At 40.3% G+C, this 20,227-nt stretch overlaps 1 protein-coding gene across 10 annotated transcripts in view; it reads right to left on the reverse strand.

Moving 5' to 3' along the window:
- The window catches only part of Rhot1 (ras homolog family member T1), a 69,512-nt gene extending 57,127 nt beyond the window's left edge, over nt 1-12,385 (reverse strand). For 4 of the 10 annotated variants that reach the window (XR_010048181.1, XM_063250963.1, XM_005003530.4 and 1 more), the window contains exons 1-2: nt 12,113-12,384; nt 8-66 (exon numbers count right to left, since the gene is read on the reverse strand). Coding sequence is in view for 8 of the 10 variants with exons in the window: in XM_063250963.1 (XP_063107033.1) it covers nt 8-66; nt 12,113-12,188 (135 nt within the window). In the remaining 2 variants the exon portion in view is untranslated. Of the gene's footprint in view, nt 1-7; nt 67-12,112 lie in introns of all 10 variants that reach the window. The other 6 variants (XR_010048182.1, XM_003469623.5, XM_003469622.5 and 3 more) reach the window with 3 other exon arrangements.
- Between the last annotated feature and the right edge of the window lie 7,842 nt (nt 12,386-20,227).

Below are 20,227 nucleotides of genomic sequence, written 5' to 3' on the forward strand. Positions count from 1 at the left end.
TCTTCACCTCTTCTGGAAATTCTTCACTGACCAGAGACATAATCAGTGATGTCTTCCCAACTCTAGCTGTGAAAAGAAAAACCATTACTTTAGTAACATGTTTAGGTTTTACAAAAGCTCAAACCTAGCAACCATAAGCAAAGTCTGTCTCTTGTTAGCTAAAACCAAAGGCATCCAAATTTAGTGTAATATTTAAAAGAGTACATAACATTTTAAAAATAGTAATAATAAACTCATTTCATTTGCAACACTTCGCCTGCCTCAGCCTCCACAGTGCTGGGATTACAGGTATGAGCCTCCATGCCCAGCTATAATTTTCTCTCTTAACAATGAACCTCAGAATTACTCCTCAATTTTTGCTTTTACAAACAATGCTCTTGTTACTATTTCTATAGGACAAATTCCTGAAAGTGGAACTCAAATTATCACTCATAATCTTAATTTATTTTTAACAGGTGCTACTAAATCATCTCCAAAAAAATAATAAACCAATTCATATCCTCAATGGAATATCACACTGTCTATACCCCTGTATCTCCGTATTCTTTCTTCTTTAGAGTACTCCCTTTAAAGATCAGTTACAAGTCAAAAAACAAGGAAAGTTTCTTGCTACACTTTCTACTCTAGTCATTTTTAATACACAAGTCATTTTTCTAAAGTGTGACTACTCCCATGATCTTTCTGATGTAATTACTATTATTACTTGAGTGCTTATCAACTACATTCTTTTGTACTCCTGGAGGAAAAACAGTCCACTTGCTTGTTAGTCTCTGCTACAGAAGCAAATTACAGTTTTCTTAAAAGTAAGAGTAAATATGAAAGAATGCAAGTTTGTAAAGTTAAGAGCAATCACAGTTCCTTCCCAACTGACTGTAAGAAAAGGTGAACTGAAACACCAGTGAAGTCCCTGGGAAGTACTGAATGGCCAGAACACAGCAAGGAGAGTACTGGTCCAAACAACACAGAAGGTATCACTGAACAGCTGAGTGCTGCGGTGCAGGGACAGAGCAGGTAACAAGTATCTTCTAATGACTTCCAAGCAAGTTTTCAAGGAATTGTATGAGAAGGCCTGGGAGTTTTTCAAGTGGCTGAAAACAAAAGTGTATTTCACTGAGTCCTAAAGATTTCTGCCATCATTACAGCACTATTAGACCTAATCAACAATGTCAGCTTATTCTGCCCTCTGAAAAATTATCAAATGAGTAACCTGGGACTCAGAGTCAGTGGCTGTCTTAAGAGCTCACTAAAGGATTAGGGACAGACCTAAAAGCATAACCTATCCCCTGAGCCAACATAATGCTCTTTCTAGAGAAAGAGCTTTAAATAGAAAGGTAATACAAGTTAGTAATACAGAAAGGGAAGAATGACCCCTAAAATCAGCGTGCATCACATGTACAAATACTTCCTGGATTATAATGAAAATATTCACTGATTAACTGGTGACTAATTCAACAGCTCTGGCTCACTTTGACTTTTTAAAACTTATTTTGAGGAAATCTCACACTTACAAACTGCAAAATTAGTACAAAGAATTCATGTCTCTTTGCCCAAATTCCCCACAAGTTAACATTTTGCCGCATTTGTATTATTTTGTAGTCTATATGATATAGACTCATGACTGAGAAAAAGTGTATCTTAGTTTGTTTCCTAAAAGAAAATTCATCCTCTTACATAACCAAGGTACACTGTCAAAAGTAGTAAATTAAGTGGGTGTGGTAGCACATGCCTGTAATCCCAGCTACACAGGACACTAAGGAGGGACTGCAAGTCCAAGGTCAGCCTGGGCAACTTACAGACACCTTGTCTCAATAAAAGAGCTGGAGATGCAGTTTAATGGGAAGCCCCTAGGTTCATGGTCCACTACCAGCAATAAAAAATAAAATAAAAGAACTGAGCTGGACATGGTAGCATATGCCTGTAATCCAGCACTCAAGAAGCTAAGGCAGGAGGATCACTATGAGTTCAAGGCCACTTAGGCTATATAGTGAGTTCAAGGCCAACCTAAACTGCCCAGTGAAACTGTCTCAAAAAGATGAAAATAAAGAAATACAGAAATTAACTCTAAAACAAGACTATTACTGTCTGATTTAGACTTGATTTACATCTTACATGTGCATATTATCCTTCATAGAAAAGAAAAATCATTTTTATTTTTTTCTGGTCCAGGATCAAATATAGCACTTAGTTGTTATGTCTCTAGTGTCCTTTAATCTGAAAGAGATTCTTAATCTTTTTTGTCTTTCATAAATTCAACATTTTTTTTTTAACATTGTAACATTCTAGGCAGAAGTGACTGTATCCTCTGTGCATACAGCAAAATGCAGATGAAGCCAATCTGACTCAAGGGTAAGATAGTATCAACCAGCTTTGCCACAGAAAAGTAACTATTTTTCCTTTTGTAATTGCTAAGTATCTGCTGAGGAGATACTTTGAAACTATTAAATATAAATATTCTACTCATCAAACTTTTGCCTACTATTTTCAGCACCGGTTGGTGATTCTTGCCTGAAACAAAAATAGTGCTTAAGTGGTTGCTGGATAATGATTTTTGACCTCTAGACAATAATACACTGCAAGGGTTATAATCCGTAATTGTCATTACTCGGAGTAGAAGTTGCTCCACTTTACTTTTTTCCAGTTCTGGGGACTTGCTAGGTTCTACCACTGAACTACAACCCTAGCCCAATTTTTTAAAAATCTGAGACACAGTCTCACTAAATTGCACAGGCTGGCCTCAAACTCATAGCAATCCTCTTGCCTCAGCCTCCTGAGTGCAAGACCAAAGCTTTTCGGATCAACTGGAAAGTTGTAAATAGTAGATAACTAAGGCAATGGTGGGGACTCTAAAATTACTCTATTCAATTTATTTTTAGCAAAAATGCTAAAATTTCAAATGTTAAAGGAGACCATAAAGAACATCTGAACTAAGATACATACAGGTACAAATTCGCTATGGTGAATGTTATCATTATGTATATCAAAAGCATATCAATAAAATTAATTATTAAAAAAACACATCTGGTCTTTGTCTTGTCCTCAGTTCTTGGCACTGGAACTTCAAAATCCCCTGGAATTTCTGAATGATAGGAGTGTCTCTGCTGTGAATAATGAGCCCCTTTCAACCACGCTTGGGTTCATCCTATTGAGAAAATTTACTTGGGGAAAGCGACAAGATAGCATGAGGATGACAGATGGTTCCCCCTCCCACAAAATCAAGACCTCCAAGGAGGAGAGCAGGAATGGAAGACAGAGTTCATCCATATGACCAATGATTTAATGAATCATACCTATGCAATTAGATACCCATATGAGACCTCGGGGCATCAAAACTCAGGAGAATTTCCTGGTTGGTGACCATATTAACGTACAAGGAAGGTGGTAGAGCCTAACTGCACTGACAAATTGAGGATCCTTCACATCTTTTCCCTATGTAACTTTCCATTTGGCTGTTCATTTTTGTATGATCATATGTGTAACATTTTCCAGAGTTCTGTGAGCTGAACTGAACTTGAGGAGGTTGTGGGAAGCCCCAGATTTGTAGCTGGCTAACCAGAAGTACAGGCAGACTGGGAGTCTCACCAATACCCAGTGTCTGCAGTAAGAGCAATTTTGTTGGGGGCCTTCCCCTTTATCTTGTAAGGCCTGATCAACTCTAAGTAGTATGAGAACTGAAGTGAATTGTAACACACACAGCTGATTATCAGAGAACTGGTGCTAGAACATAAAAAGCATGCGAGTTTTATCTGTATTTATCAAAATAAATCATGGCTCAAAAGAGATACATTATAATAGATATTCTAGCCAAAAAGGTTAGTTCCACATAGACACATTTGCCTGCTGCCTGAACCAAATAGGAAACTCACTAAAGAGCACACAAAGAATATTAATTTATGCATTTGTATAATCTACCTTTATGTGTGCAATCCCTTACTATTATCTCATTTCATAATGATTTACCTAAGTACAAGTTTTAATCTCAGATACTATGTGGGCATAATATGGAAATACACTAAATATGACAAAACTGTCAAAAAAGAGGCAAGGACAAACTGCTATGTTCAATCTTTAAACAAAAACAACAGGAGGGGACTAAAGAAAGACTTCTCCCAAAAGTCTCTAGAGATAGCAGGAAGTTATATTTTTGTTTGTTTGTTTTTGTTTTTAGAGACAGGGTCTATGTATTTCAAACTGACCTTGAACTCACAATGATCCTCTTGCCTACAGATCTGTTTCCCTGAGACAGGAAGAAAAGGAAGCATCTGGGCAGGAGAGGAGGCACTGTAAAGACCAACCGCTTTGTTTACACTGAAGACAACATAGACAATAGTATTAAGAAGTGAAAATAATTCAGTGTAAATTATTTATGTCGGTTACTACTTTTGGGGGGGAGTAATTAGCTTTAAGAGTCTGACTTTATTTACTTACTCATATTCTGCCTCACCTGGAAAAGAATTTGAGGCAATTTAGCACTCACTACAACATAAAAATTCCATGTAGTTTGTTAAGTAACTGTATGAGATAAAAAGCCTTTTTTAAAAATCAGAGAAAAGAGTGGATCAAGAAATTGGGGGAAGAGACAAGAGAGGGTGAAAAAAAGGAAAAGGGAATGAAAAAATAATTCAAATGTGTTATGTAAATTCTCACACAGAATGTAAACATTATATACTACACATATATTAATAAACTAAAACAAAATTTTAAAAATAAAGTGTGTAGCCTTCACAAAAGGACCTTTTTGCACTGTATGAGGCCTCCCTTTTAGAGGCACATGCCTGTAATCCCAGTACTCAGAAGGCTGAGGCAGGATACCTGCCCTCTGGGGCTCTAAATCATTGTGAATCACATTCAGCGTTCATTAAATGCTGAAATACTCTAACAAGAGAAAAACAGAACACAAACCAGGAGTGGTGGCACATGCCTGTAATCCCAGCAGACTAGGAGGCTAAGCATAAGGATCACAATTTCAAACTCAGCCTCACCAATTTAGTGATTTAGAGGAGATACTGCCTCAAAATTTCAAAATTTCTCAGGAAGATCACTTATATACATGAGTTCAAGGCCAGACTGGACAACACATTGAGATTTTTTTTTTTTTTTTTTGTCTTTTTGAGATACAGTCTTACTATGTAGTTCAGAACTCACTATGTAGCCCAAACTGGCCTCAGGTATCCTGCCTCAGCCTCCTGAGTACTGAAATTACAGGCATGTGCCACCATGCCTGACCGGAGCCTCTGTCTCTTAAATTAAAAAAAAAAAAAAAAAAAAAAAAAAAGAGGGGCTGGAGGTTTAGCTCAGCGGCATAAGCACCTGCCTTGCAAGCAGGCAGTCGTGAGTTCGATCCCCGGTACCGATAAAAACGAAAAAGACAAAAAACAAAACAAACAAACAAAAAAAAAAGAAATTAAATCAAAAAAGTTTCAAATTAAAGAAAGATTATAATGAACTTCTGAAAAATAAACATACTTCATCAATATTTCCTTGTATATTGAGGCAATGAAATTATTTATAGTTGTACAGATGTGATTCAATTAAGAAGTGCTTCAGGCCCGATGTGGTGGTGCACATCTATAATACCAGCACTAGAGAGATGGAGGCATGAGGATCTTGGTGAGTTCAAAACCAATTTGGGCTACAAAGTGAGTTCAAGGCCAGCCTGAACTACAGAGTAAGAGCCTGCCTCAAAAAAAAAAAAAAAAAAAAAAAGAAGCAGCAGCAGCAGTTGTTTTAGGAGCTGAGGGTTTAGCTTTAGCTCAGCGCCTACCTGACAAGTGCAAGGCCCTGAGTTGGATCCCTGGTACCGAAAAACAAAAAGAAGCTTCAAAATAAACCTCAGATTTATGCTTCCTTTAAGGCCTCCTCTCTAACCCTGGGTGAGACTAACAAAGAAATAATGAGGCAAGAAATTCAAAATCCAAATAGTCTACCTTTAAATTGGTTTTACTGAAGTGCCTTAAAGTAATAAAAACACTTTTTTTTTTTCCAGACACCCTGAGAGAAATAAAAACACTTTGTTTTTTTGAGACATGGTTTCACTATGCAGTTCAGGTTGGCCTTGAATTCACAATGTAACCAAGGCTGGCCTCAAACTTGCAGCTATTCTCCTGTCTCAGTTTAAAATGCTAAGGTTTTAAAAGGTTTTTTTTTTATTTTTTTGTGGTGCTGGGGATCAAACTCACAACCTTATGCTTGCCAGGCAGGCGCTTACGTCACTGAGCTAAATCCCTAGCCATTAAAACTATTTAAGTCAGCTTATTATCACAAAGGTCTCTTTAACAATGGGAGATCTAAGTATACAGCCTACATATTTTAACTGCTCCAGAAAAAATAACTTCCATAAAGAAATAAAATCCCAACATCTCCTTTAAGTAGTGTACTAACAAAACAATATTTGATATAAAAATCATAGTCCAAATATTATGTATTTTATAGTAAATATAAAAATTTACTACAAATAAAAAATTAAGTATAAGTTCACTTGATATATGTGATATAAATCTAAATATTAATATGGAGGGCAAAAAAGTAATCTTTGCTAGCCAGTCATCAAAGGTTCTCCTCTTCTATTTTGCCTGAAAGATACTGAAGTGATCTATGAAAAACAAAACCACAATTAATTCCCCAGGACAGAGGCCTCTGATTTAGTTCAACATACCATGCCACAATTCTGCCTGAGACTCCATGCTACTAAGTAGGTCATCCATGGAAAACACAATTCGTTACTATAAAACAACTACCTAGATTTATCTAGGCTACAGATTTCTTTGTCTTTTCATCACATCTTTTAAACATCTAGTTCCAAATGACACCAAATTCCTGACAACCATGAAGCAGAAATAACATCTTGTGGTGCCAATTACCACCCTACCAGCCATACTGGCTATTTGTCTTGCTAACAGGCAGCCCTTGCTTCTTGTGGCAAATGGACTCAACCCTCCCTTTATCTGTTCCCTTACTGAAAAGTCTTGGTTTTTCTTAAGTAACTTTAATACATGGTGGGGCGGGAACTATGGAGTTCTATTTTTACTATTCATGTTAGGATTTGGAGAAATAACTACACTGTTCCAAGGGAGGATTTCACTCACCATATGTTGGTGATGTGGTCTACAGGATAAATGCTGTCTCACAGCTACAATCTAACCCTCTCCTTCAACACAAATCAACACTACTGCCCAGCTGGTGTCAGAGGAACAAAACAGTTTCCATTCCTATGTGTGGATAATGCAGGAAAGACTGAGTATAAGGGACCGCACAAGGGACTCTCTTCATGTTCAGGTATCCTAAACTATAAAGTATCACCCAGGTATACGGGGTATAAACACAGGTTACTTGAAATAGAAAATGTTTAATTTTTTTTCCCCCTCCCCCAGTACTGGTGATTAAAATCAGGGCCCTTGAACTGAACTACATATCTAGACCTTTTTATTTTGGGATGGTGTCTCGCTAAGTTCCCCAGGCAGCACTCACACTTGTACCCTTCCTGTCTCAGACTACTCAGTGTTGGGATCACAGGCAAGGACCCCCACACTTGCCTTGGAGCAGTTTAATCTTTAAGTACCATTCCAACGAAGAACAGAATATAAGAAAGCAATACAGCTTTGAAATTAGCTTAGTTATATTAGCTTGATCTGAAGTTTCTTAGACTTACACCTTGCTTATATCTGAAGAACCACTCCCCAACCACTTTGCCTTCTAAAATGGCCTTTGATGTTTCAAGGAGAAGCTGATCTTTTACCAAGGACTATAATTCCTGGTGGCCAAAACATTAAACTCAACAAGCTGGGCATGATGGCACTTGCCTGTAATCCCAGCACTTGGGGGGTTGAGGCAAGGGGACTGCTCTAAGTTCAGGTCCAGCTTAGGCTACAAAGTGAGTTCAATCAAGGCCAACCTAAACTGCATAGCAAAACCTTGTCTCAAAAAGAGAAATAAATAAATAAAAATAAAACACAACACCGTCATCACAGCTCACTGGACTACTTTACTGCCAGAACAGAGGAATCTTTGATATTGGAAAGAAAAAAAAAAGAAAGAAAGAAAGAAAGCAAAGCAAAGCCAAGGAGCTGGAGATGTGACTCAATGGAGATGTAAGAGCACTTGCATAGCATATGTGTGAAACCCTGGGTCAAATTCCCAGGAATGGCAGGGTGGGGACACATGACCCAAAACAACAAAAAAACTAAAGACACAGAACAAGAGACTGGATAAATGCCGGTCCTTCAGATATCAACAATAATCACACTGGGTTTAAGAAAGGAGAATGATCACCTTTTTGTGACACAGAGGAGTGGTTTGGAAAACGGGTCTAAAGAAACTGAACTAACCTGAACTCACTCTGTGTGTGTGTGTCTGTTTTTGAGACAGGGTCTCACTATGTAGTTCAGGCTGGTTTCAAACTTGCAAACATCTACCTGCCTCAGCCTCTTGACTGCTGGGATTGCAGGAGTATGCCACCACATCCGGCTATGAACTCACTCATTCTTTTATTTTTTTGGGTACTAGGTATTGAACTCACGACTGTGCCCTTGCAAGGCAGGCACTTCTGCCGCTGAGCTAAATCCCTGGTCCCTAGAACTCATTCTTAAAACACATACTGGAGTACCTACTTTGTGCCAGGTCTGTTCTAGCTTGCTGATACAACAGTAAATGAGACAAATCCTCAGTCCTCAAGAAGCTTCCTTTCTAGCCAGAGTGACAGAAAAACAAGTGGACAAATATACATGATTATGAGGATAATGCTCAGGTCAGGGCTTTCTTGTAAAAAAAGCAAAGGAGAACAGTACAAGAGTGAAGTAGGGGCCAGATTGTGGAGCGTTCTGTTGGCCTGCATTTAAAAGCTTGGATTTGGGCTGAGGATATGGTTCAGTGGCATAAGTACCTGCCTAGCAAGCTCAAGGTCTTGAGTTTTATTTCCAGCACCAAAAATAAATAAATAAATAAACAAAATCTTGGACCTTAAGGAGGATGGGTAGTGCACACCTGTACTCCCAGCAGTCAAGAGGCTGAGGCAGGAGGACCATGAGTTTGAGGTCAGCCTATACTGCATAGCAAATTTAAAGCCAGCCTGATTACATTATCAAGACTTTCACCCCCTCAAGAAAAAAGTTTGAAATTAGAAAACACTGGAGAGGACGGGAAAATAGCTCAGAGTCACAGCACCTGCCTAGCAAGGGCAAGGTCCTGAGCTCAATTCCTGGTATCCAAAAAAAAAAAAAGAAAAAGAAAGGAAAACACTGGAAACTTTAAAAATGGGTACCAAGACATAAGTTTTTTTGTTTTTTGTTTTAATGACTCTGCCTGCTTCATGGAGAATGGAAAAAAGTAGAAGGGAAAACAATTAAGGTATTGCAAAAGCCTAGGTCAAAACAAACTGAATCTGAACTAGCTTGGCAGAGGCTGGTATGATAATCAGACAAACCAGGCAAGAGTTACCTGGTTCACTTAAAAGATGACAGCAGTTTCATTTTCCTAATGACTTTAATCAGCAGAAAACACATCTCAATTTAAATTTTAAAAAGACTTCATTAAAACTGAAACTACTAAAGTAACCACACAATTTAAACAAAAGGATAAGGGTCTTGCTGATTTGTCTATAAAAAGGACATCTGTTAAGCATATTAAACCAAATCTAGTTAAATATAAATTCCAGTTAACAAAGTTAACCATGAAAAACTATGACCTAAAGAACTTTTATGTGATTATGTTTTGAAAATTTTAAAAATTTTGTCTTATGAATAGCAATTGACTTCACTAATCTAAGTGGTATTTGTTATTTAAGATATGGATATTTAAAACAATCTTTCCAAATAAATGTCTTATAATTTACAGAAAGCCTAATTTTTGCTCTAAGCACTAAATAAACATTAGCCAATTACCACTAACACTTGAATGGGCCAGGCATAGTGACATATGCCAGTAATTCCAGCTACTGGGAGACTAAGGCAGGGGGAATACAAGTCTGAGGTCAGCACAGGTAACTTAGCCAAATCCTGGCTCAAAATAAAAATTTTAAAAAGTGGCTAGGATAGCCAGGGATCTAGCTCAGTGGCTCAAGCACTTGTCTGCTAAGTGCAAGGTCATGAGTTAGCTCCCCAGTACCAAAAATAAAAAATATAAATAAATAAATAGTGGCTAGGAGCCAGGCCTGTTAGAGTTAATCCCAGCATGTAGGAGACTAAAGCAAGAAGATCACTGAGTTTGAGGCCAGCCTCAACTATATAGTGAGACCCCACTCAAAAAAACAAAAAAGTGGCTAGGGATGTAGCTCAGTGATATATAGGGTACCTGCCTAACATGTGAGAGGTCCTGCATTCAATCTCAGTACTCAGAAAAAACAGAAACAAAAACAAAAACAAAAATGCCACCACACAAGGCAAGAATCATTTTTAAGCAAGTCACTTTCCCTAAGGTTGCTCCAAAAGCATCAGAATGAATCATATGCTAAAAAAAAAAAAAAAACTTCCTAAACTTTGTCAAGGATGTTCATTCAAGGTGGCAACACACCTGTAATCCAGCATTCAGGAGGCTGAGGCAGGAGGATTACCCCAAATTCTAGACCAGCCTGCAATACATAGTGAGTTCATTCAAGGCCAACCTGACCTACAGAGTGACACCCTGTCTCAAACAAAACAAAACAAAGAATGTCCATGCAAAATACAGATCAAAATTGGGCATGGTGGTACACTCCTATAATCCCAACACTGTGGGAGGCTGAGAGAGGAGGATCAAAAGTTTGTATACAGTCTGGTAATTCAGCCAGACTGTGTGTCAAATTTTTTTAAGAGGTAGGGAATGTAGCTCAATGTGAAGGTCCTGTACTGGGCATACCTCTACAAAAACATATTAAAATATAAATAAAACCTAAGAGTCTGACTTTAAAGATAGACTTCACCAAACAGCAGATAAACAGACATGTCAATGATCACTAATAAATACTTCAGCCCTAATTATGTTGGGTTTTCTTGAGAGTCCATGGCAGAGGTGTATTGGCTACAAAAAAAAAAAAAAAAAAAAGATGTTTCGAATAAAATGCTGCAAATTAGCAACGGAAGACCATTAATTAATGTACTTGAAAGTAAATGAAGTCCTCCCTTGCCCACTTTCTTTTTATTTTGGTCCTAACAACTGAGTCTCAGAGTGGTACCAAGAAATTTCTGCTGTTCAGTCCTGTCAATAAGTATTTCTTCTTCATTACATCTTCAAAAAGTGATATTTAAGGATCTCTGGGGGGTAGTTCTTATGCATGTGTATCTGTTGTGCATGAGTATCTGTTGTGCGTGTATCTGTTAGTTATTTACAAACCAAGGAGCAACGAAAAAAATAATGGTTAAAAACAGGGGTGAAAATTAGGCTTTCCAGTAATGATCACGGCCCTAACTAAAAGACCCTCCCCAGAGAGACTAAGAGTAAATTTTTGAGGCAATATCATGGATACCAGGAGTTACTCCAAGGCGAAGCACACTGCAAGGTACTGCATCTGGAACTTACTTCTTTCCTTGCAGGATCAAACCCAGGATCTAGAGAAAACTGGGCAAGAGCTCTACCTCTGAGGGACATGCTAGTTCCAAAGCTCTATCTTAATGTCAATGCGGAGAGAGAATTAAGACTGCAAGCAGGGGGAGATTTTAAGAGGGAATCCAGAAACCTGACCTTGCCCACAAGTCGAATACTTCTGCACCCCTCCTTCTAGCTTCCTGGGAGCCGGCTTCTGCACTCCCAATTGGCCAGCAGCCTGCCTGTTCCAGCACCTGCCTGGCAGTGACAGACATGGGACTCTCCAACGAAGACAGGAGGGTCTGGAAAGAGGCGGCCTGGGGAACGGAGAGGCCCAAGAGGGAAAAAGAGAGGAGCTCGGGAAGGCTGAGGTCGGGCGTTCGCGGCTGAGAGACACGGCTTGCACAGAGACAGAAAGGGGAGCTCTGGAGCGGGCCCGGGTGAGGTGCGCGGGCGAGGGCCGCCGGGCGGGCAGTAGAAGAGTGCTGAGGCTGAGAGTCCCAGGAGGTGCGGGGAGAAGACCACGGGGCTGCGGGGGCGAAAAGCGCCAGGACAGGGGTCAGGGTCAGATATGGGGTCGAGGTCGAGCCAGGGCTGGGGCGGCCTGGGCGCGCGCACTCACGTTCTCCCACCAGCAGGATCCGCACGTCTTTCTTCATGTCGGCGGCTCTCTGGGGCCGGACTCGGCCCGCACGCATGGAGTGAACTTCTCTCGCCGGGAGCGCCTACCCCACGGCGCCGCTCTCCACGGGCTGCCGGCGCCACCTGCCAGCCTCTCAGGCCGCTTCGCCCGGGCCTCGGTCGCCCGGGCCCGCCGCGCCGCCTCGTCCGCTACCCCGCAGCTCGGGAGCCAGGACAGCACCAGCTCCACCTCCTTTCGACTCGGCGGGCGGTGGCGCGGGCGACGGCGTACGGCGAGGGACACGCGCTTTCGGAATGCGAACGCTCTTCGGGTCTGGACAGCGCCCCTGCCGTCCGGGATGGGGAAGCACAGGGCAGGGAAGTTTTTGCCAACCACCTGTAGTTAACAAGGGTCAAGGAATACTCTTTGTCCCAGAATTTAAGTGGCAGACTTTCTCCACTAACCCTGCTTATTTTACACAGTAGATACAGGACAAGTACACATAATTAGAACAAGGACACATAATTAGAAATTGGCAGGAATCATCTATGCTGACTTAAACCTAGAGATTTGCTAACTAAGCTAGCTAAGCCAAGTGATTTTCTTCTATTTATTTATCTTACGGCAAGATCTTTGAATACTGTATGTCTTTCTTAGGCTGACTCAGGATCATGTCAGACACATAAGTTTTCTAACACTCCTTTAACTTTCTCCTGGCTCCATCTGGGGGAATCTGTTGCTGCATCTCTAATGCTTAACTCCTGGTGGGAAACATACACAGCCATGATCTATATAAAGACTTTTATGTCAGTGGATCACATATACCACAATAGGTATACAAGGTAGCGTAGGTATGTAGTAGACTGTACTATTTAGGTTTGTGTACATTGTTCACACAATGGAAAACACTTACAAATGCATTTCTTAGAATGTATGCCTGTTGTGGGCTGGGGATTTAGCACAGTGGCAGAAGCGCCTGTCTGGCAAGTGTGACGTCATGAGTTCGATCCCCAGCACCAAAAAAAAAAAAGAACGAATACCTGTCATGACATATGACTGTATTATGTATGTATGTATATTTAATGTTTGTTGAATTAACGAGGAAACGCTAATTCTACCTTAAATGTTACATAAGTGTCTGTGTCTGTGTACCAGGCATTGAACTCACCACCTCACACTGCCAGGCTGGCCCTTGTGCTACTGAGCTATATCCCCAGCTCCTACATAATGAAATTTTACCACAACTTTTTTTTTTTGTCTTTTTCATTTTTATCGGTACCAGGGATCGAACTCACCACCGCCTGCTTGCAAGGCAGGTACTTATGCCGCTGAGCTAAATCTCCAGCCCCCATAATGAAATTTTAAAGAGAATAAAATATACATAATGCCTATTTCCTCCACTCCTAAGTAGAATCTATGTAGTCTCCTGCAACAGTTCAGAGTTGCTGACCAATTTTTCAGGATTTGAATCCATTCACCTAATGGCTTTGTGATCCTAAGCTCCTTTACTTCTGTAAGTCTGTATATTTAATGTTTGTTGAATTAACGAGGAGGAGAAGCACAGGGCAGGGAAGTCTGTTCTAATTCTGTGATACCAGGGGCTATAATACCTCTTATAGTGATTGGGAGGAATAAGTAAGATAATATTTGTGTCTTTATTTGTTTGAGACAGAGTCTCACTATGTAGTTCAGACTGACTTTGAACTCAGCCTGCATGCTGAGATCATAGACGTTCACCACCACTCCTTACTCTAAAGTTAGTTAATCATTTGGGATGATGCCGGCTTCAGTGCTCTACTGATCTCAGCTATCATTGTGATCATAAAATTTCACTGAAAAGTTGTAATTCACAGGTTTTGAGGCAAATATGTTGTTGTACTTAGCTTTCTACCTAATCATCAGAGCCATCTGATGTCCCAAGGGAGTGTAGAGGAGGAAACCTTTTTAAAAACCACTCCATCTGTAATATGATAAGGAGGGAAATGAGAAGGATTTCTGGTTCACTGGAAGATAATTAAACCATATTCCAGGATGGATACAATAAGGTGCACGTAATGCTACAGAACCTGTGTCACCTGTGTGTGCCTGAATTTCCTTTCTCTCAAATGTAGGCTATAATCTCTTCCTTGCAGAGTTGTTTGAGGAATCCCATGAAGTAATGTGCACTTTCTCCTTGATTTACAGTGAAGTTACATTCGAATAAACCCATGAAAATGCACTTCCTACACCTAACCCATGGAACCCCCAGCTTATTGACACAGTACTTTATAGGGTCTCAGCTGTTTCACCCTCCTGGTGTTGGGGCTGACTGGGAGCTAAGACACACTGCTGCTGCCCAGAATTGTCACTCAGTGTTGTTCTGCAGATCATTAGCCCAGGAAAACATCAGAATTGAACATAAAGTAAACAAATATCCGATTAGGACGAACAAACGTCTTTTACAGAAAAACAAATGATTTAGGGCACTGCCTGCTCTAAGCAACCTAGAGGATTTCCATCACCATCACCATTGCCAGCTGTTAATCCCAGGCTTCTCCAGTCAGGTGGGAGGAGAAGGAGACCTTTTGGTGTTGTAGATGTGTGGTGGGCAAAGACATTAACACTTTATTAAGTGTCTGGTAGGTGAGAATCTAGGGAGAAGAGTTTATCTGAGAAACACCATAGAGACAATATTGAAAGGGATTGCTTTGTAACTAAAACTTACCTGAAAGTGCAGGTGCAAGGAGCAATAGCAGGTTCTTCCAGTGAAAAGTGACTATGGTTTAGTATAAACCAAAGCCAGCACTTGCTAGTGTAGCTGGGAGAGGGAGTTTGGCGTGCCAGAGTTTCCCTTCTCTGTAATGTCGGTTTTTATAGTCCCTCACGGGATCCTATCAGCTATGTTTCTGTCAGTCTGCCTTCCTTTGAATCTTTTTTTTTTTCCAAAGCCTGCTACTTCTTAACATCAGCTCTGCCAATTACTAGCTGTGCATCATTGGACAAATTATTCCACCTCTCTGTGCCTCATCTGCCGAATGAAATAACAAGATATGAATCACAAAATTGCTGAGAGGGTTAAGTGAGTCTAATAACTAAGTAAACATAATAGGAAATCCTTAAGAATGGTCAGGGATGTATAAATACAGTGGTACTGGGGCTGGGGATTTAGCTCAGCGCCATAAGCACCTGCCTTGCAAACAGGCGGTCGTGAGTTCAATTCCTGGTACCGATAAGAAGGAAAAAGACAAATAAATAAATAAATACAGTGGTACCTCGGTACTTACCATTAATTAGTTCTAACATACTAAATGGCAAGTACTAAATCATTTTAGCTGGAAAGGGTAGCAAGTCACAAGGTGATAAACACCAAATAGTTCTAGCTCGCACACTGGGTACCAAACAATTGATGGGTGCCAGGACAAAACTGTCACATCAAAATGAGTCCAGTACCAAATGCAACAACATTAAAAGCGGTAGCGTACCAAGATATGACTGTATGGAAATATAAAACAAATGAGAAAGGCAATAGTTTTTGTCTGCCTTTCTGACTCAGAATGCAGCAAAAGAGAGCCAGAGAATAGAGTTGTTGGCAGTGAAATTTATTGTTGGGATGTTATAGACTTACTGTAGTATATTAAATAGATTGGATTATGCCAAGACAATAGATTGGCATCCAGCAGGCACTGATGGAATTTTTTTCTAGAATGCTAGAGAACAAGCTTCATGCCAGTTGTTCAGTCTGTTTGGGAGCCCTGAAGGTCAGAGTCAGGTGCTTTTGCCAGGGGGTAAGAGGGCACATCCTATATGCTTATCAAAAGCAGAATTTACAAAAAAAAAAAAAAAACAGAATTCTGAGTCCCAGCCATTGGAAGACCCCAAGCCAACGGGTGGGGCTGCTGGGTAGAAGAAATAGTGTTTAATAAATGCTGACACTGGGTGGAACAAGAGCTCTGTCTCTGATTGGCGAGTTAGACACAGTCTCTGGGCTGGAAGCCAAATAAGACATGGGTTGGCATCAGTGCCATTCATCATACCCATCCATCTTTGGTCTCTCAAGTTAAGCCCAAGGCAGCATCCATCCTCTGCCTGGGCTTCACTTTTATCTCCCACTCCTTCCACAAAGACTCCCTTGTTTTCCTCTCCAGCCTGGCTAGTACAGCAGAAAAGTCCAGTGCCTGGAGACCAGATAGATATTTTATCCTGCTTTTAATGCACTTGCTCTTGGTTCATGGTTTCAAACATCCATGTCCTCTGCATAATCCCAGGCATCAGTCTCCAGAAGCCATGGATTCTGTTTGCCTGATTTGGCTTCAAGGTACATCACTCAGCACAATTACTTATTAAAAGGCATTTGTTTATAACTATATTGAAAGAAAATTTCCAGACAAGAGTCTCATCTATTGATGAGGCTGCATTGGGTTTTCTTTTTAATTTTCTCGAGCTCTTTTCAGACATACTGGAAAGCCAATGCCCTCAATTAAGAGGTACTTGATACTGAGAAACCCCTCTGGCCATTCTCCCCCTAAATGGCCTGAATTTCCTAATGGAGTGATTAAGAGCATGTATTCTGAAGTCTACATTTCTTTCTCAATACTTTGTTAGCCATGTAGCAATCCTAGCTGTGCTGTAGAACATAGCTAGCTCTGAAAACTCTAACCTCATCTACAAAATGCAGCTATATCACAGGGCTGAACAGAGAATGAAACAGAATAATGCTGGTAAATCATTCATCATATCACTTAATGTGTAGTACAGGTTCACATAGCACCTCTAACAGCCACTTTTAAATTTGGAATTTATTTGCCACTTTCATTATCTTCCCAAGGGCAAACTGAGTAGCCTGCCTACCACACTATAAACCCTGAAGGGCAAAAAATATGCCCTTAATGCAATTTTTAATCACCTTAGAAACATTAATATTTTTGCTGACTTATATATTCTAGCCAGTGATTCTCAAAAAATTTTTAGGCTCCAGGCCATTTCTGCAAAACAAAATATTCCATGGAATAGTATATTTATAATTTCTGTTTACTTCTGCAAAGAAATCACCAGAATTAAGAAATAATTTAACAGAGGAAATACACATATACGTTACACATATTCTGTGTATGTACAATTATATATCAATATTGGCTCCAAGACCCACCTGCTTCAGATACCAAAATCTGAGGATGTTCAAGCCCTTCACATAAAAATGGTATAGTATTTGCATACACGACACATGTACATGCTTCTGTATCTAAATTTAGATCATATGTAATACCTAATACAATGTAAATTCTTTGTAAATAGTTACTCTCCTGCATTGTTTATGCAATATTGACAAAAAACAGTCCATATATTTCAATATAGATACAATACTTTTATTTTTAGATACAATTTTGGGGGGGTACTGGAGATCGAACTCATGACCTAGCACTTGCCAGGCAGGTGCTTATGACACTGAGCTAAATCCTTGGCCCTTAGATATAATATTTTTTGAAAATTTTTTATCTGTGGTTGAATCCAGATTTGGACAGAACCTGATGATACAGAGTACCAACTCTCTTTTATCATAATACTGTATTATGTAATATTCTTATATATGTAATAATATTGTGAAATATAATAGTTGGTCTTCACCTATCTCCTGACATGCAGTTCCTAAAACTCTGGGAATCTCCAAAGCAGTCAGAGCGTCTCTTGTATGCTAATGAGATAAAGTGGCTCTGGTCTCCTGGAGAACTTCAGGATGGAATAATCACCAGACAGACAAAAGGCATGATCAAAGAATTGAACGCTGAGTAATCAGTAGTGATTTAACCCATTATGTCTATGCAAAGACCCTCCCTAAATACCCCACAGGACTGAGTTCCTAGAGCACCTAGACAGCAGAACATGTAAGAGGTCCCTGGAGGTGGTGAGCCTCCAGGTATGCATCTCTTTTCTCTGGCTGTTCATCTGCATTTTCTGCAATGTCCTTTATCATAGAAAAGTAAACATAAGTAAGTACTGTCCTGAGTTCTGTGAGCCACTCTAGAAAGTCAGTCGAACTCAAGGAAGAGATCATGGGACTTCTCAACTAGAACCAGGCAGTCAGAAGCACAGATTACAATCTGGAGCATGTGATAGCATCTCATAGTGGCAGAGGTGAATAGTGTCTGAAATGGATTCAATTACATGATATCCTACTGGTGTGCAGCGCAAAACTGCTTACTTGGTGTACAGGGTAATAACCCCCATGAACCTGGGTTCACAGAAACATTCCCTGGTGCCTAGAGGGTAAAGACTAGGGTGAGGAATGCTTGGATTTTGTTTTGTTTCCTGACAGATTCAGATTTATTTATTGAAGCAACAGGGATCGCACTTGCCAGGCAGGCACTGTGCCACTGAGCTATATCTACAGCCCCTGGCAGAGCCAAATTAAAATAACCAGCAAGAAGCCAGGTATGGTGGCTCTTACCTATAATCCAAGCACCCTGGGATGCTGAGGAAGGCCCTCAGCCTGAGCAAGGTAGTGATTTAGCCAGAGCCTCTCTTAAAATTTTATCTTAAATAAAAAACGATTAGGAATATAGCTCAACTCAAAGGCCCTGGGTTTAGGCGTGCTAGAGAGAGAGTATATACAGCCTTTGTGTCACTGCTACATACACAGCATTTGTGTCCCCCACAAAATATGTATCCTGAATTCTAGCATCCGCCCCCAATTTAATGGTATTAAGGGGATTTTCATTAGGTCATGGGGTTGGAACCTTCAGAGTGCAATTAATTCTCTTAGAAAAAGAGAAAATTGAGTTTCCCAACTAGACACCAAGTCTTCTGGCACCATCATCTTGGACCTCTGAACTGGGAGAAATAAATTTCCGTTGTTTTATAAACTGCTCAGCCCCCTGCTATTCTGTTACAGTAGCTGGCACAGATTCAGACAGTCCTGAGAGGGTTTCCAGTGTGATCCAGGGGGGATGATTTCTTCAACACACAATGCAGACTGAAGTGACAGGTCCTTCAGTCACTGGCATTTTGGCTTTGGTTTTTCTTCTCTTCATCTTCCTCTTCTCCTTCTTCTTTTTGGTTTTTCTACTTTGGTGGATTTTGACAAAAATGAATGCTGTTTTCCAATGTGCTGTGATATGCTCACAAAAGTGAGACAATAGCATGGAAACAAACATGATAACCTCTACTCTGCACCTTTGTTATCCTTGTGCTTTGGTTTTGATGTAGAGAAATCATGTGGTCATCAGATAAACCCCACTGTCACAGAGGCCCTATTATCCAACTCCCCTGAGAGCACAGTATTTCACCAAAGGATGCTAAGAAGATAGAACTCTGCTCTCTAAATTCTGAATTTTGGCACCAAGGTGAACATCAAGGTGATGCTGAGTAAGATGATAAAAGCATTATAAAGCAGAAAGTAAAGGCAGAGAATCCAAGGTTTTGCACATGCCAGGCAAGTGCTCTGCCAGTGAGCCACATCCCTAGCCTGACAGAGTCTTTTAGTGTTCATCTGATTGAGAGAGAAACCCTGTCCCTACTTGGAAAATCCAGGCACTTTTACTAATGGCAATGATCACCAACAATCAGAGAAAAGGCACCTCGTGGCCCCAGAGCTAGCTGTGTTGCATCAAAATGAAAGGCCAGGTGCCAGGCAGAATGCCACATGCCTGCAATCCCAGCCCTTGGGAGACTGAGGCAGGAGGATCCTTGCAAGTGTGAGACCAGCCTGAGCTACAAAGTGAGCTCAAGGCCAGCCTGAACTGCATAGTGAGACTGTCTTTTAAAAAAATAAAAAAAGAAAGGCCAGGTCCTGGCCTCTGTGTGGGATCTTATCAGAGGGCAATAGAAAGGTTAAAGATTCAAGAGAGGGAAACCTGGATGTGGTCCCAGCTCTGCTATCACCACCTGACCCTGGACAAACCTAACTCCCTGTCTGTGCCTCTCCTCCCCTGGCTGTTACCAAGAAAAGAATAATGTCTATTATTGGGGTGGTCAGGAGGCTCAAAGCAAATTAGTTGATTAGTTGATCAGGGGAAGAATGTTCAAGGACATGTATAGAAAATCTCAAAATGTTAGAAGCCACACAGTCATTCTGTCATTGTGGCTCTGGTTATAACTACACTTGCATTCTTCAAAATTCCTCTCCTATTACTTTAATTTTTC

The sequence above is a fragment of the Cavia porcellus genome, unplaced genomic scaffold (assembly GCF_034190915.1).
Source record: "Cavia porcellus strain 051 isolate PalLab524CR breed Dunkin Hartley unplaced genomic scaffold, mCavPor4.1 scaffold_6, whole genome shotgun sequence".
In the NCBI taxonomy this organism is placed as follows: domain Eukaryota; kingdom Metazoa; phylum Chordata; class Mammalia; order Rodentia; family Caviidae; genus Cavia; species Cavia porcellus.